Source organism: Magnolia sinica, chromosome 5 (genome assembly GCF_029962835.1).
Source record: "Magnolia sinica isolate HGM2019 chromosome 5, MsV1, whole genome shotgun sequence".
NCBI classification, from domain to species: Eukaryota; Viridiplantae; Streptophyta; class Magnoliopsida; order Magnoliales; family Magnoliaceae; genus Magnolia; species Magnolia sinica.
This window is the reverse complement of record NC_080577.1, coordinates 17,010,149-17,025,549: the sequence shown is the minus strand read 5'-3', so window position 1 is coordinate 17,025,549 and position 15,401 is coordinate 17,010,149. Positions and strand designations below refer to the sequence as shown.

General features: G+C 38.9%; 1 protein-coding gene across 1 annotated transcript; it reads left to right on the top strand.

The window, feature by feature from the left end:
* Positions 1 to 433: 433 nt before the first annotated feature.
* Positions 434 to 2,851, top strand: LOC131246962 (pentatricopeptide repeat-containing protein At2g33680-like). The gene has a single exon (XM_058247418.1). It carries the CDS (start codon positions 434 to 436, stop codon positions 2,849 to 2,851), a length of 2,418 nt encoding a protein of 805 aa, XP_058103401.1.
* Positions 2,852 to 15,401: the final 12,550 nt, after the last annotated feature.

Here is a 15,401-nt window from a genome sequence, read left to right as displayed (position 1 = left end):
AGGGCACATTGCATTTAATGCAGCTGTGCTGACGACATCAGTGATGACGTGGATCATTTATAGCGTAGGAAAATAAGAATTTGAATTTTTTATTCGTGGCAAACAGAGGGTTAGTGTCAAGTCTACGTTATGGACTCCAAAGTAGATGAGGTTGCTTTAAAGAAAATCTCCCGAGTTTGAAGATCATCTTCGGCCCATCTGTTGAGGGTAGATCGGTTTTGTATTTCTTTCCGTTAGCTGCGTCTGTTTGTAGGCTAAAGATCGAAGAGCTGAGATCTTGTGATCAGGGAGATTTTTGGGTTATCCCTTGGAGCCCCTGGAAACATGAATGTATCATATCTGGGACTTTGAATTCATAAAAAGACTGAAATACCCTCCTTTAAGTGTCCACATGCGCAAAAGAAAAAGGGTATCGTGGGCTTTTTGCCGAGGGATGCGTAGTTACACCCAATCATACCCCAAGCTTATGTTAGCAGCGACCAGCGTTCAAACGGTCAGATTTGCCACCAGTTTTAGTTTCAAAAATTCAAACAGTCATGGGTTGTCCCCCACATTCGTTTTGGAGAAGAACTACGCCAATCTGCTACGAATCTGCGCTGAAACGTCTGCAATTTCAGAGGGAAAGTCTATACATTCTCGAATGCTCAAGACCATACCCGAACCCCCTCTCTTCCTTGCCAACAGCTTGGCCAACATGTACTGCAAATGCGGATACGTCCAGGATGCCCACTGTGTGTTCGACGAAATGTCCCAACCTGATGTAATCTCTTGGAATACCATGATTGCTGGCTATTTCCTATCTGGGTTTTCATTGCTTGCTTTTGGTTGCTTCAGAAAAATGTTGTCTTGTGGTGTTATACCTGACCGATTTAGTTTCAGTAGTGTCCTTAAAGGTTGCATTAGTTTGGGATATTTCGATCAAGGATTACAAGCCCATTGCACATTAATGAAGTTTGGGCTCAGCAATGATGTCTTTGCCGGAAGTGGGCTTGTTGAGTTTTATGCTAATTTCCATTTCTTTGACGAAGCGAAGAAGGTTTTTGATTGTTTGGTGGTTAAAGACACCGTTCTGATTAACATCATGATTGGTATTTGCACTAAGAATGGGAATTTAAAGGAAGCTTTTGTGAATTTTCAGTTGATTTTGTCGTCTTCTCTAGTACCCACGAGAGCTACTTTTGTTAATTTTCTAGGTGCAATCCATGGATATGAAGTTTTGAAACAAGGACTGCAAGTTCATTGCTTAGTAATTAAATTTGGTTTTGAGAGTGATGGTGTTGTAGAGAATTCTCTTGTTGGAATGTATTCGAGTTGTGATTCCATGGATGATGCTTTCAATTTGTTGGTTCATTCGGGTAGCAAGAACGTGATGTCTTGGACGACCCTGATTACTGGATATGCTGGTCATGGATTCTTTCAAGATGCCATGGATGTTTTTTATTGGTTTTACCATGAATCAGTAGTAATGGATGATGTCCTATTAGCTTGCATTCTTTGTGTTTCCGCCGCTGCTGAGTGCTTGGATTTGGGTATGCAGATTCATTCGGTTGCTTATAAAAGCGGGTTTGAAATGAACTCATGCATTAGGGATGCTCTAATGGATTTGTATGCCAAGTGTTCATGTATGGAGGACACGATGCAGATTTTTCAGCTGATTATGGGCCATCATGATGTATTCTCGTGGACGACGGTGATTTCAGGTTATGTGCATAATGGGTTATCAACAGAAGCTCTTATGAGTTTCTACCAAATGCAAAAGGATGGTGTTAATCCAGATTCAGTTGCATGTATCAGTGTTCTTACGGGTTGCGTTGATCTGAGCGCTATTGATCAAGGTGAACAAATCCATGCTTATGTAATTAAGTTTGGATGCAAGTCTGATATTTCAATACAAACTGCCCTGCTTTCTTTATATGCTGAAGGTGGAAGATTAGATTCTGTGCTAAAACTGTTTGGGAAGGTGGTTAGGCACGATGTCATTTCGTGGACTGCTTTGATATCAGTTTATGCGAAAGTTGGGTACAATGAAGCAGCTCTTGCTTTTCTTATAAAAATGCTTCAAGAAGGAATTAAACCGAATAACTTCACGCTTGCCAGTGCACTAACAGCCTGTGCTAATCTAACTGCCACTGAAACTGGAAAATTGCTCCACACCCATATCATTAAAATTGGATTTGAAGATGATAAATTTGTAGGGAGTGCTCTCATTGACATGTATTCGAAATGCGCAAGCATGGAAAATGCAGTTACTTACTTTGAAGGGATGGCAAAGAGCGACGTAGTACTATGGAATGCACTACTTTCAGGGTATGCCCACCATGGGAATGGCTTAGAGGTGTTGAAGGCCCTTGACGAATTGCGAAATCAAGGGGTGAGGCCCGATCACATCACATTCCTTGCAGTTCTCTCGGCTTGCAGCCACAGTGGCCTTGCCAACAGGGCTGTCGAATATTTTATTTCGATGCGTGATGAGCATGGAATCACCCCAATGAAGGAGCACTATGCCTGTGTTGTGGACGCTCTCGGGCGTGCTGGGTTTTTCAAGGAATCCGTAGAGTTTATTGATGGAATGGGGATTGAACCTGGGGTGGTGGTGTTAAGGACACTTCTCAGTTCTTGCACCATTCATGGATGCATTCCGCTAGGCTTGGCTGTGGTAGCAAAGATGATGGTGTTTGGCGACAACAACATTGCAACTTATGTGTTGTTGTCGAATTTATATGCTATTGATGGGAGGTGGGATGATTCAAAGAAGGTTAGAGAAGTAATGGAGAGGAAGTGCTCAACAAGGAAGGAGGCTGGCAAAAGTTGGATTGAAAGTAGAAGCCATATGTTAGGCTCATTATTTTAAATCCACTAAGCAAATGCATCTCATTTTGATGTGAAAGCGATAAGAGAATAATCATGTAAAAATTCTTAAGTATAGCTTGGATTAGTAGGAGGCTTTGAAAAACAGGAATTACATTATCCTTGATCTGAGGGAATATATTGTATATTCAGATCCTTTATATTTGTGGGGCCCATGATTCATCCATCCAGGCCGTTGATCTTATGACTCCCCCTGGACGAACCATGCCGAAATGTCCCCTCAATGAGACAATCCTAACACTTCAGTTGGTGCTCTGCAAACAGCTGACTGTGAAAAGAGCTGCAGCAGCTCTCCATGTTCATTTTGCGAAAGACCAAATATCAGATGGTTATAGCAAGCTGATTCGATCTACATTGTTGCTACATAAATGTTACAGATGCTGTTTAAGCTGCCCACCTTCAAGGTATGCTGTCTTTTTTCTGTTAATGACACTCAAAATACTCATGCTTTGAGTCTTTAGTTATATAAAATTCTGAATATGTCAAAATCAACAGTATTTGAACTTCTAGCTTTTGCTCTCCATGAATTACTGATATGTTCTGAACACAGTAGCTGGGACAAAGCTATAATGATGGTGATCTGTAACTGATATGTTGATCTGGGAAGCAGTTTTTATTTGTGATTAATAAAAAGATATGATAGAATTTTTTATTATTCCTGATTTTGTACCAGCAGGACCACTAAGTTGATGATGATGAGGCCCACCATGGATGGACCATGCCCCGAAAATCACCCAGATTAGAATGTTGTAACCATGAAATCATTAGCCTTTTCTCTGTTGAATGTGGAGTCTTGCTATTTTCTTGAAGTTCTTAATCATCTACCTTTGGGAAACTGATAAAAGAGTAATGCTAACTGCTATTTGCTATTCACTCAGAGGCGATTCGCCGTATTACAGTGACATGTCTCCTCTCCTCCCAGCGCAGGCAACATAGATCTCCATGGGAACTACCATGACATATATGTGACACAATCCATCCATTACTTGAGACAGCCTAGTTTACGAAGTAAGCCCAAAAATAATGCCAATCCAAAACTCATGTGGACTACACCATAGCAAAGGAGTGAATACAGACGGCCATCGTTGAAATCTTCCAAGGGCCCATTGTGATGTTTATATGACATCCAATCTGTTCACAAGGTGAGTACAAGGTTAAAACCAAATATCTGCTTTATCCAAGACTTTCATGTGTCCCAAGAAGATTGTAATGGTGTACGCCCTATCCCATTGTTTCCTGTGGTGTGGCCATTTGAGTTTTTGATGGGCCTGATTGGCAGGCTTACCTCCTAAAGTGGGATGTATCAGATGATGCATGGATTGGATTTCACATATACATCATGGTAGGCCCCATCAGTGTTCGAAGCATTAGTAACGCTACAAGCTTTGCTGGCCACTGATACGGAAGTAATATCAATATCGTCGATTTCCGAAAATGTGGAGAAACATTGGGGAAACATGGGAAAAACGATGGAACTTTTCAGTAAAACTCCAAGAGATGCTAAAATACAAGTATTTGCATATTTACGAATAAAAAATTGTTAAAAGCATGCATAATAAGTTTCCATTTAATGGGGCTTAAAAGTATATGGAAATTAATCCAATAATAACACAACGATCACTTAATCTCATTAAATCAATTAACATACGATCAAATATACATAATGCATTCATGTATTATACATCCATGCATAAATAAATATATAAACACAATACACATGGATGATGATCCAATAATCCAACCATCAATCAATTCATCCCCATCCAACCAACCATCCATCCATCCATCCCATCTAATCATCCAAACATCCATCTATCCATCCAAACATCCGTCCATCCATCCCATCTAATCATCCAAACATCCATCCATTCATCCCATCTATCCATCCAACAATCCAACCATCCTATTCATTCAAACATTTTTTTTAATAAATAGTTTTTTGGCGATATCAATACATTACGATATTATCGAAATTCACCAACACGCTGGCGATATAAGTAACACTTAGAATTTATATAGGCGAAAATATTGGCAATACATTGGCGATACAAGCGACACTTAGAATTTATACAGTTGAAAATATTGGCGATACATTGGCAATATAGTCAGATCGGCGATACTTAGTGATATATCATTGATACCTAAAATTTCTGATACTGCTATTTTTATCAGTATCGCTACTAGTGTTATGGGTATTGCCAAGCTAGAGATATGGATAATATCAATGTAATAGTTGGGATACTCTGAACAATTGGCCTCGTGGAGATTTATGTTGCCCATGTTAGGAGGAGAGTACACATGTTGCTGCAACGCTGCAAATCACCTCCAAGTGAATCACCATAGCATTACTCCTGATAAAAAGATCAGGAACTCTAAGAGAAAATTTAGGAATGGTCCATAACAACAAAGTCAATCAAGCAATGTTGGTGGTTGTTTCTTCCTTTTCCCTTTTTCTTTTTGGGCATTATGTTTTGTAATTCTGGAGTTATATATATAGGGAAAAGGTTCTATGCGGTCGAGCTCATGGGAACTTCCCATGAGGTCGAGCTGTGTGGGCCCCACCGTGATGCGTGTCGAACATCAGCACTGTGCATTTGATGGGTCCCCTTTAAACCTCATGGGAAGTTCACATGAGTTCGACTGCATAGAACCTTATATATATATATATATATATATATATATATATATATATATATATATATATATATATATATATATATATATATATAGTATTCAAATTGTCCAACCAGCACGATGATTGGGGTATGGCCTAGCCGTGGTGGGGCCTAGCAAATGAACAGTCTGAAACCTTTACATGTGTTCGGATATAGTGGTTGATGACTCTTTATGCTTTTTATTGAATAAAAGATTTCTTTCTTCATTTTTAACAAAGACATGCTCCCTAGTTTGAGTGCTTATTGCTGCAAATGGGCTGGTCTGCCTAAACTGGCTTTCAGGCGTGGCCCCCTTCGGCAAGTGCTCCTGTTTTGCCTACAACCCCGTGGGCCACATTCAGTCCTTGTTTTAGGCCTTTTTAAAAAAGGATGGACTCAGCCTTACTTTCCAAAAAGCATGATTGACTGAACAGGCAAACCGAGGGCTGTCATTGTGCTGGGCTGGCTCATCGGACTCTTGGACCAAGTCCGCAATGGTCTTCCAGTGAGCCAGGTCAAGCCTGACATCTGGGCTTAAAAAATAAACGAGCCAGTCCTAGGCTTGAATTGGACAACGTTTCCTATTAAAGCCGTTGGAGCTTGAATTTATGTGGGCATGGTTCATGTAGAAGGGAGCTGTACAACCTATTAGTGGAAATGAAAAGCATCACGTGTGCATATTAGGCATGAGAGTCACTGATGAAAGTCCCAAAGTCGTCATTCCATGAGACATGGATTGCTTGGGTAACGAGAGATAATAGGATTTAATAGGGCTACAAAATCGTCATTTCATGAAACATGGATTGCTTGGGTGACGAGAGATGATGGGATTTAACGGGCATGTGCCGCTGTAAGAGATAAGACTATATAAGTATATACTCACCTAAACAACTTTCAAACATGCTTTTTAGGCCACTTCTTTAATAGTGACACGTGACCCAATCAAATCCCAGTATTTTTAATTAGTAGGGATATCCTGCATCCCATTTAAAGGGTGGAATCTTTACTTTTCACCGTAGGTCATGTTTTACTTTGCCAGGGTTTTGCATGCTATCCACATCCCGCTTGTGAGGGTCCACCGTGATTTATATGATTTATATGTACGCCATCCATACGTTTTGATAGCTCATCTTAGGACATGATCCAAAAAAATGAAGCATGTCCAAATCTCATGTGGTCCACACCACAGAAAAGTGTGGTGACTGAATGCCTACCATTAAAAACTTCTTGAGAGCCATCGGAATGTATATTTGCCATCCAACCTGTTGATAAAGTCACACGGACCTGGATGAAGGGACCACACAAATATCAGCTTGATTCAAAACTTCTGAAGTTTTTAACGGTGAGCATTCAATCACCACTGTTTCCTGTGTTGTGGTCCACCTGAGATTCGGATCTACTGCATTTTTGTGCTCACGCCCGGATGGACGGTGTGGATCTAGGAAACATACATCACGGTGGGCCCCAGAGTCAGGGATACACCTAAGCCGCGGCCCCTCTGTGATGGTCAATTAACGAAACTTCATAGGCTGCCACAGTATGATAGGATTCGGATCAGCCTCTTCTCGAGCATTACGTGGTAATCCAATGTAGGGACATGATTATGTTGGGTTGTTGGAAGACCAAGTGAAGCAGTGATGGCCCACCCAATAGAAATCAATGATTTTCTTCAGTTCAAAACGGTAGGATGAATGCCCACTTACTAACACTTTAATATCATTGTCTTTACCGTTGGGACTTGTTTAGGGCCCTACTGAAAAAGAGATGTCCTAGGGAGATTCAACGGTAGAGACTGACTTACAGCACGTGTGCCAAACATGTCGCACACGTGTGAGATCCAGACCACTCACCTGGTGGGTGCTACCTTTAGTTTTCCATGGACAAAAAGTCAGGCCTGTTCCACTGGTGGGTCGCCTGAGAATGAGAAAATGAACGGCCAGGAAAGAACAACTAAGAGCCTGTACTCGACGTGCATGTGTGACCTACGTTGATGGTGCATACCACCTTATAAATGTTCCGGATTCCACACACGTGCCGCATTGTCACGTGTGGAGTAAATGGCCTGGGGTGAATTTAAGATCATCTAATAAAGGCTGTCCTGATCATGGTCTTGAACGGTTTGAATTTGTCCAAGATGGATCGCGTGAATCGCGGTTAGGTTGCCTTCTAAGATGGGAGCTGATCATAGCCCTTATGTGGCCCAATAAAGTAATTGTTATGATCTTTGCTTGACTGGCTTTGATAGTTGTTTTGGTCGACCGTAGTGGAAATTTGGTTTTTCCATTTATTAGATCAACGGTTTGTCTTTAATCCATTGGTGGATTAATTTCACAATGATGAGATGGTCCATCTTGAAAATCAATGGTTGGATAGCTTTAACGGTCTATAAGGAATATTCTTGACGGTTTAGACCAATGGTTAATCAAGTATATATCGGAATGTATCAAAGTATTTATAGGTACATATACATGAGAGTAAGGTCATTAGATCGTGGTCTTGATGATAGGCTACTGATATGCAAGGGTATCGTCGTATTGAATCAAATGAATGGTTTAGATTCTCTGTTAGATTTGTATACGAGTGGATACGGTGATCTCAGGTTTGGTTAAGTATGATGGAGTGTTCTAAAATTGAAGTGGGTGATCAGATGGCTTTAGGTAGTGAGGATGAGACATCTCAACAGTTTGATCCATGCATAATTAAATCTACAGGCTTATCTTGAGGTTAATCATATGAATGGCCTAACTCTATGATTAAATTGAAAGATTATAGCCGTTGGTTTAGGATAAAAATTGAGAGATTTGTTTATATTTGTAATTAGATCATTTTGAAGTGTTTGGTATAATATCACATATCTTAATGGACTGATATAGATTGTGGGTTAAACAATCATTAGTGACGGAAACTTATGTTGAGAAATTAAGGTCAATGGTGAATTGATCTCTAACTTTACATATATGATGTGGGTTGTCATAATTCAAGATAAAACAATTAAGATGAATGGATTGATGGTTGAATAGATCAATAGTCTTGCAAGTATAAAAAATATTTACACATGTATATTAAATTAAGTTTTTTGTAATATAATACCCAATGATTTTCAATACCATGACATTGAAATGTTCGGATTGTCATATGTCCCACCTAACATGGTATCTTCATTTGCCTCCTTAATTACTTTGGATTTGATTGGCTAATAGGCCACGGTCAGAGATAAGCTTAATCGAGTAAATAACTTTAAAATATGGTACGTTTACGTGGGTTTTTCATCTGTGGTCAGCAGTCTAATCAAATCCAATCACCCAAGGCTCGATCAGACCAGGGGCACCAATCCGCATCCTCCAATGAATGCCCCAGATCTCCTTCAGGTGTGCAATATGCCTGGATTTCCAACACGTGATCACTCAAGGATCTTCGTTCAATCACGTCCATTGGAACAAAAAAGCAAACAGGTTTACGTTGGATCTCCTTTTGAGGTGTACCCAAACCTCTGAATACGCGTTTCCTGCTTTCCCTTCTGGAGTCGGCATATCGTTTCTAGCGACAGCCTACATGGGTGACCAAGCATATAAATGGGACATCTGTGTGGGACCCAGTCATGACATGGAGATTGACGGCCTACTATTCATCTAGAGTGGACATATATTCCTCTTTTCCTTTGACAAGTCACACCAGCTACGTATCCATTGTAAGTTCAACTCCCTGTCACTTAGCTGTGCCTTCTTTATTCTTTTTCATGCCTACCAATCACCTACAGCAGCTGTATGTGATCTCCATCTACAGCTCTATCTTTCTCTCGCATATCAAGAATATCCAATCTGTCAAGATTATGGACCGCACCATGATGATTATTTGGTACAAGATTCAAGACGTTCAACCCATCTATCAGGACACAAAGTTAAAATTAATGGACAACCGATTGTCTAACTCAGTATCCTCATATGGACAACCCAACGATTGGATCGTTCTGATTTTCATAAGACATGATCAATACAGCATGGCCCACCTTTTTCATGGATTAGACATTCTTCTTATGTGAAATGTTGGCAGGAAAATGCATTTATGTAAAATTCCAAATACAGAGCAGCTGTATCTGATGATTCCTTCCTCCATATTAGCTTTTAACAAAGCAAATAAAGATTAAAAATAAAATAAAATCTTGCATGTAAAGGAAAAGGTGTGAGAGTTATATGATACCCAGGCAGCATGTGAAACGTGATAGGTAGGCACTCATGAATTTTACACATAGCATATATATAACTTAAATTAATCTTTTTAAATCGTTGAAGCAACTCTCTCAATTTGATATTTTTAAAATTAGATAGGTTGAACAATACTAACCTTTTATTCATGGACACTTGTTTGTTGGAATAGAATCTTGGGACATTTTTCATTTTTAATATTTCAATACATGTCCACTAATTTGATAGTTAAATAATTAACTAAGCTCTTTAAAAAAAAAAAATTTATTCATGATGCATATAAACTAGAACCATAATGTGGACTATTCAATCTGACCAACTTGTGTGCGGAGTATGTAATTTTTAAGTACCTACGCATCATTCATCACACTTTGTGAGAGTATCAACGTTTTTCTAAAAGAGAAAAGATACACCCAAGACTTTAATTGTCCTGAACTGGGTTTACGCCAATCCATGGAAGGATGAGATGTCAATGTTTGCATTTTCAATTCATACCCATTATTTGACCCTTGATAGAGGGAATAACGGAAAATGATTCGTGCATCCAACCCTAACTAGTTGAGATAAAGCCTAGATGATGGCCATGACCATGACTCCAGGACCATTGTTTCGAGTGCACTTGTCATGTGCTTAGATGGGCTCAATTGATAAGAAATTCTTGTAATGTTGGGTTACAAGCAATTTGTGTGCATGATTAAAGCTAAACTTGGGTTAGATTTTGACCGAGTGTTGAGGCGCATGTGCTAGACCTTAGCCTAGGTCTAAGACTCACAACTAATTTGATTGCAATTGGGCTTGTATGTTATTTTCATATATATATATATATATATATATATATATATATATATATATATGAAGAGAGAGAGAGAGAGAGAGAGAGAGAGAGAGAGAGAGAGAGAGTTTATCTTTCACTTGGAGACTCCTCACATCTCTACCGCCACAATATTCTCCTACTTGAAGACTAGTTTTTCTAATAATGTGAAAAACGCTCCAAAATACAATTGCTCAAACGTAACTAGTCGCTAAATAACAATAAACCTAAGATAAGTCTTGCACCAAATAAACTTCTCCCTTGCAATAGGCTTCATCAGCATATCAGCTACGTTGTCATCGGTGTGAATCTTTTGCAATGAGATCCAAATCACGTATGATGGGTTCTCAAAAAGTTCGTATGTAGTACGTACGAACTGGTTCGTAGGTGAGCATTTCCGTGTGTGTGTGTGGGGGGGGGGGGGGGAAGGTATTATATGCTCGACCGTATTATACCTTCTATAAGGTTGAGTGTTGGCGGTACCTTATTTGTCGGATGGTGAAAATTTAAAACAAACTGAGAAATTTTATAGGGCTGCAGGGAATTTATGTGTGAGCCTTTCGTAAGACCATATGCTAGGATTCTGTGAAAGGCCCACTATGATGTTGGTGATAAATCCAACCCATCCATCCATTTTTCAAAATCATTTTAGGGCATGTGACTAAAAATGCGGAGGATCCAAAAATTAAATGAGTCACATGAGAGGCAACAATGGAGACTTAGTGACTACCATTGAAACACTCAAATGGCTACAAAAGTTTTGTATCGATTTATATTCATAGTGTTTTCATTTCATCTTAGTGAAAATGACCTTATAAACGGTTTGTATGGAATATAAACACCAAGGTGGAGCGTAGGAAGGTTTCAACAGTAAGCATTCCTTTCCCCACTGTTTCATCTCATATGGCCCACTTGAATTTTGGATCCTCCTCATTTTTGGTATAATGTCCTAAAATGATATTTAAAAACAAATGGACATATTAGATTTCACACAAATATCACAGTGGCCCCACACATAATTATTTCACTGATATTCATGGGAAAGGCTTTAGCAGGAAATCCGCGTCCCTGGGTTTTGAGTTTGGGAAACGGATTGGCTACTCTCCCGCCACCAGCCAATGGCAGGTGGTCGGTGCTATGTGGGCCCCACCACGATGTATGTGTTTCATCTATGCCGTCCATCCATTTTTCAATCTAATTTAAGGGGTTGAGCCCAAAATTGAAGCATATCCAAAGATCGAGTCCATCATGCCTAGGAAAAAGTGGGGATAATGATTTCCACCGTTGAAACCTTGTTAGGCCCCATAGTGATGTTTATTTGTCATCCAACCTGTTCATAAGATCATACATATATGGATGAACGGAAAACAAAAATATAAGCTTGATCCAAAACTTATGTGGCCCCCGAGAAATTTTCAACAATAGAAGTTCAATTTAACTGTTTCATGTGGTGTGGTCCATTTGAACATTGTATATACTTCATTTTTGGGATTAAGCCATAAAATTATTTGGGAAAATGGATGGATGGAGAAGATAAAATACATAAATCATGGTGGACCTCACACAGTTTACTCAGTAAGCTGAGCAATCCCCTTCCGTCTAGGAGGGAAGCGGATTGGTTAGTATTCTACACATCAGCTATATAATTGGTGTAGATACGTGTCGCACGAAGACAAGTGCCGACGCTCCTCGAGCTCTGAGTTGCATGAACGGTTCAAAGGAAATCGAAGTTACATGGCCCCACAATGATTTATTTATTATATCCACACCCTTCATTCATTTTTTGAGATCAATTTAGACCATAAAACAAAAAATGAATCATATCCAAAGCTCGAATGGCCCCACCATAGAAAAAAGTGTGGAGAGTGATGCTTACAGTTAAAATCATCCTAAGGCCCACTGTACTGTTTATTTGAAATTCAATCTGTTGATTAAGTTATATAGACCCATATGAAGGAAAAAAAACAAAGATCAACTTGATCCAAAACTTTTATGGCCCCCCAAAAAAATTTAATGGTCGACGCTCATTCAACACTGTTTCCCGTAATGTGGTCCATTTGAGATTGGGATAAACCCCATTTTTTGTCTCATTATCATAAAATGATCTAAAAATTTATATAGACAACATAGATGAAACACATACAGTAGGTAGGCACTCATGAATTTTACACATAGCATATATATAACTTAAATTAATCTTTTTAAATCGTTGGAGCAACTCTCTCAATTTGATATTTTTAAAAGTAGATTGGTCGAACAATACTAACCTTTTATTCATGGACACTTGTTTGTTGGAATAGAATCTTGGGACATTTTTCATTTTTAAATTTTCAATACATGTCCACTAATTTGATAGTTAAATAATTAACTAAGCTCTTTAAAAAAAAAAAAAAAAAAATTTATTCATGATGCATATAAACTGGAACCATAATGTGGACTGTTCAATCTGACCAACTTGTGTGCGGAGTATGTAATTTTTAAGTACCTACGCATCATTCATCACACTTTGTGAGAGTATCAATGTTTTTCTAAAAGAGAAAAGATACACCCAAGACTTTGATTGTCCTGAACTGGGTTTACGCCAATCCATGGAAGGATGAGATGTCAATGTTTGCATTTTCAATTCATACCCATTATTTGACCCTTGATAGAGGGAATAACGGAAAATGATTCGTGCATCCAACCCTAACTAGTTGAGATAAAGCCTAGATGATGGCCATGACCATGACTCCAGGACCATTGTTTCGAGTGCACTTGTCATGTGCTTAGATTGGTTCATCTGATAAGAAATTCTTGTAATGTTGGGTTACAAGCAATTTGTGTGCATGATTAAAGCCAAACTTGGGTTAGATTTTGACCGAGTGTTGAGGTGCATGTGCTAGACCTTAGCCTAGGTCTAAGACTCACAACTAATTTGATTGCAATTGGGCTTGTCTGCTATTTTCATATATACATACACACACAAAAATGCTCACCTGTGAATCAATTCGTACGTACTACATATGAACTTTTTTGAGAACTCATCATATCTAATGAGTCTCACAAATTTGAACAGTCCACATGAAGCAAAACTTCATGAAACTCCTTGGTATGAATTTTTACTTTGATCTAAAACTTCGGTGGGCCATACAAACTCCATGGTACATGTAATACTAAAACTGTATAGTTACTGCAAAGAAAAGCAATAAGCATGAATACCGATAGACATATCTGCATAGGCACATATATTAGTTGTGTTCAATGCGGGATTCAACATCAACATTCCCAGCATTAACGTTGGTCGAATCCATTAAAAGTGACTTGATTCTATATATACCTGTATATATAGGTGTCCTGACCAACCATCTAATGAAGCGGAAGAAATGTCCTACAAAAAGTAGACCATTCAACCCTATGCTAGGATTCTGTGAAAGGCCCACTATGATGTTGGTGATAAATCCAACCCATCCATCCATTTTTCAAAATCATTTTAGGGCATGTGACTAAAAATGCGGAGGATCCAAAAATTAAATGAGTCACATGAGAGGCAACAATGGAGACTTAGTGACTACCATTGAAACACTCAAATGGCTACAAAAGTTTTGTATCGATTTATATTCATAGTGTTTTCATTTCATCTTAGTGAAAATGACCTTATAAACGGTTTGTATGGAATATAAACACCAAGGTGGAGCGTAGGAAGGTTTCAACAGTAAGCATTCCTTTCCCCACTGTTTCTGCTCCATGTGGACCATTCAAATTTTCGAGACTCATCAAATATGATGAGTTCTCTAAAAAGTTCAAGGGTAGTCCGTTCGCAAGTGCGTCTCTCTCTCTCTCTCTCTATATATATACATGTGGGCCAATCTAATCGCACTCGCTGAGGATTCTTTCACCGGTCAAACAGCTTTTACAGCCGTTGGTCTACGTCATTGTAAAAGAAAACTGCCACTTCCAGGTTTCATGTCTATATCATCAAAAGCAGCATTTGGTTCCTCAGCCAGCCGTTAAAAGGTTACCGTGAGAGTGAAAAACTTGAATGCTCTGGCGGAGTAGGATGGATGATACGCAGTCACTTCTAAGTTACTGGGATGCAAGCTTCTCATATAAATAGTGTAAATTTAACTGTTCAAAATTTCAGTCTCAGTTTAAAATTTGTGGTCCAAAAATTACGCTCATTGATTACTTAATTGTCAGATTAATTAGTAGCTGTATTAGATTGTTAAAAAAGAAAGCATCCAATGGTCTTATTTCAACAAACAAGTGTCCACGGATCAAAGGTTAGGATTGATTCTGGGACTGCGGCTCAATGACAGTGTGTGCATGTAACGCAGGGATGAACATGATGATGTCGAGCCCTGTCTTCCTTAAGAGATAGCTGTCCTGAATCATGAAAATTCTCCGGATTCTCCACGGTGGTTTTTTTAATCCACGATAAAAAAAAGTAAGCAAAATAAAAAATAAATTCTATAAAATTTGAAATTAATTAATAAATGAAATAAACAGTTACTAGTAAAAATGGAATTAAAATAGGCTGTTTCCCGTAATGTGGTCCATTTGAGATTGGGATAAACCCCATTTTTTGTCTCATTATCATAAAATGATCTAAAAATTTATATAGACAACATAGATGAAACACATACAGTATGGTGGGGCCCACATAACACTGACCACCCGCCATTGCCCGGTTGCGGGGGAGTACCCAGTCTGTTTCCCAGACCACGGACGTAGATTTTCTACTAAAGCCTTTCCCATGAAGATTCAGGAAAGGATTCTGTGTGGGGCCCACTGTGATCTTTGTGTGAAATTCAATCCATCCATTCGTTTTTAGATATCATTTTATGATATTATACCAAAAATGAGGAGGATCTAAAATTAAAGTGGGCC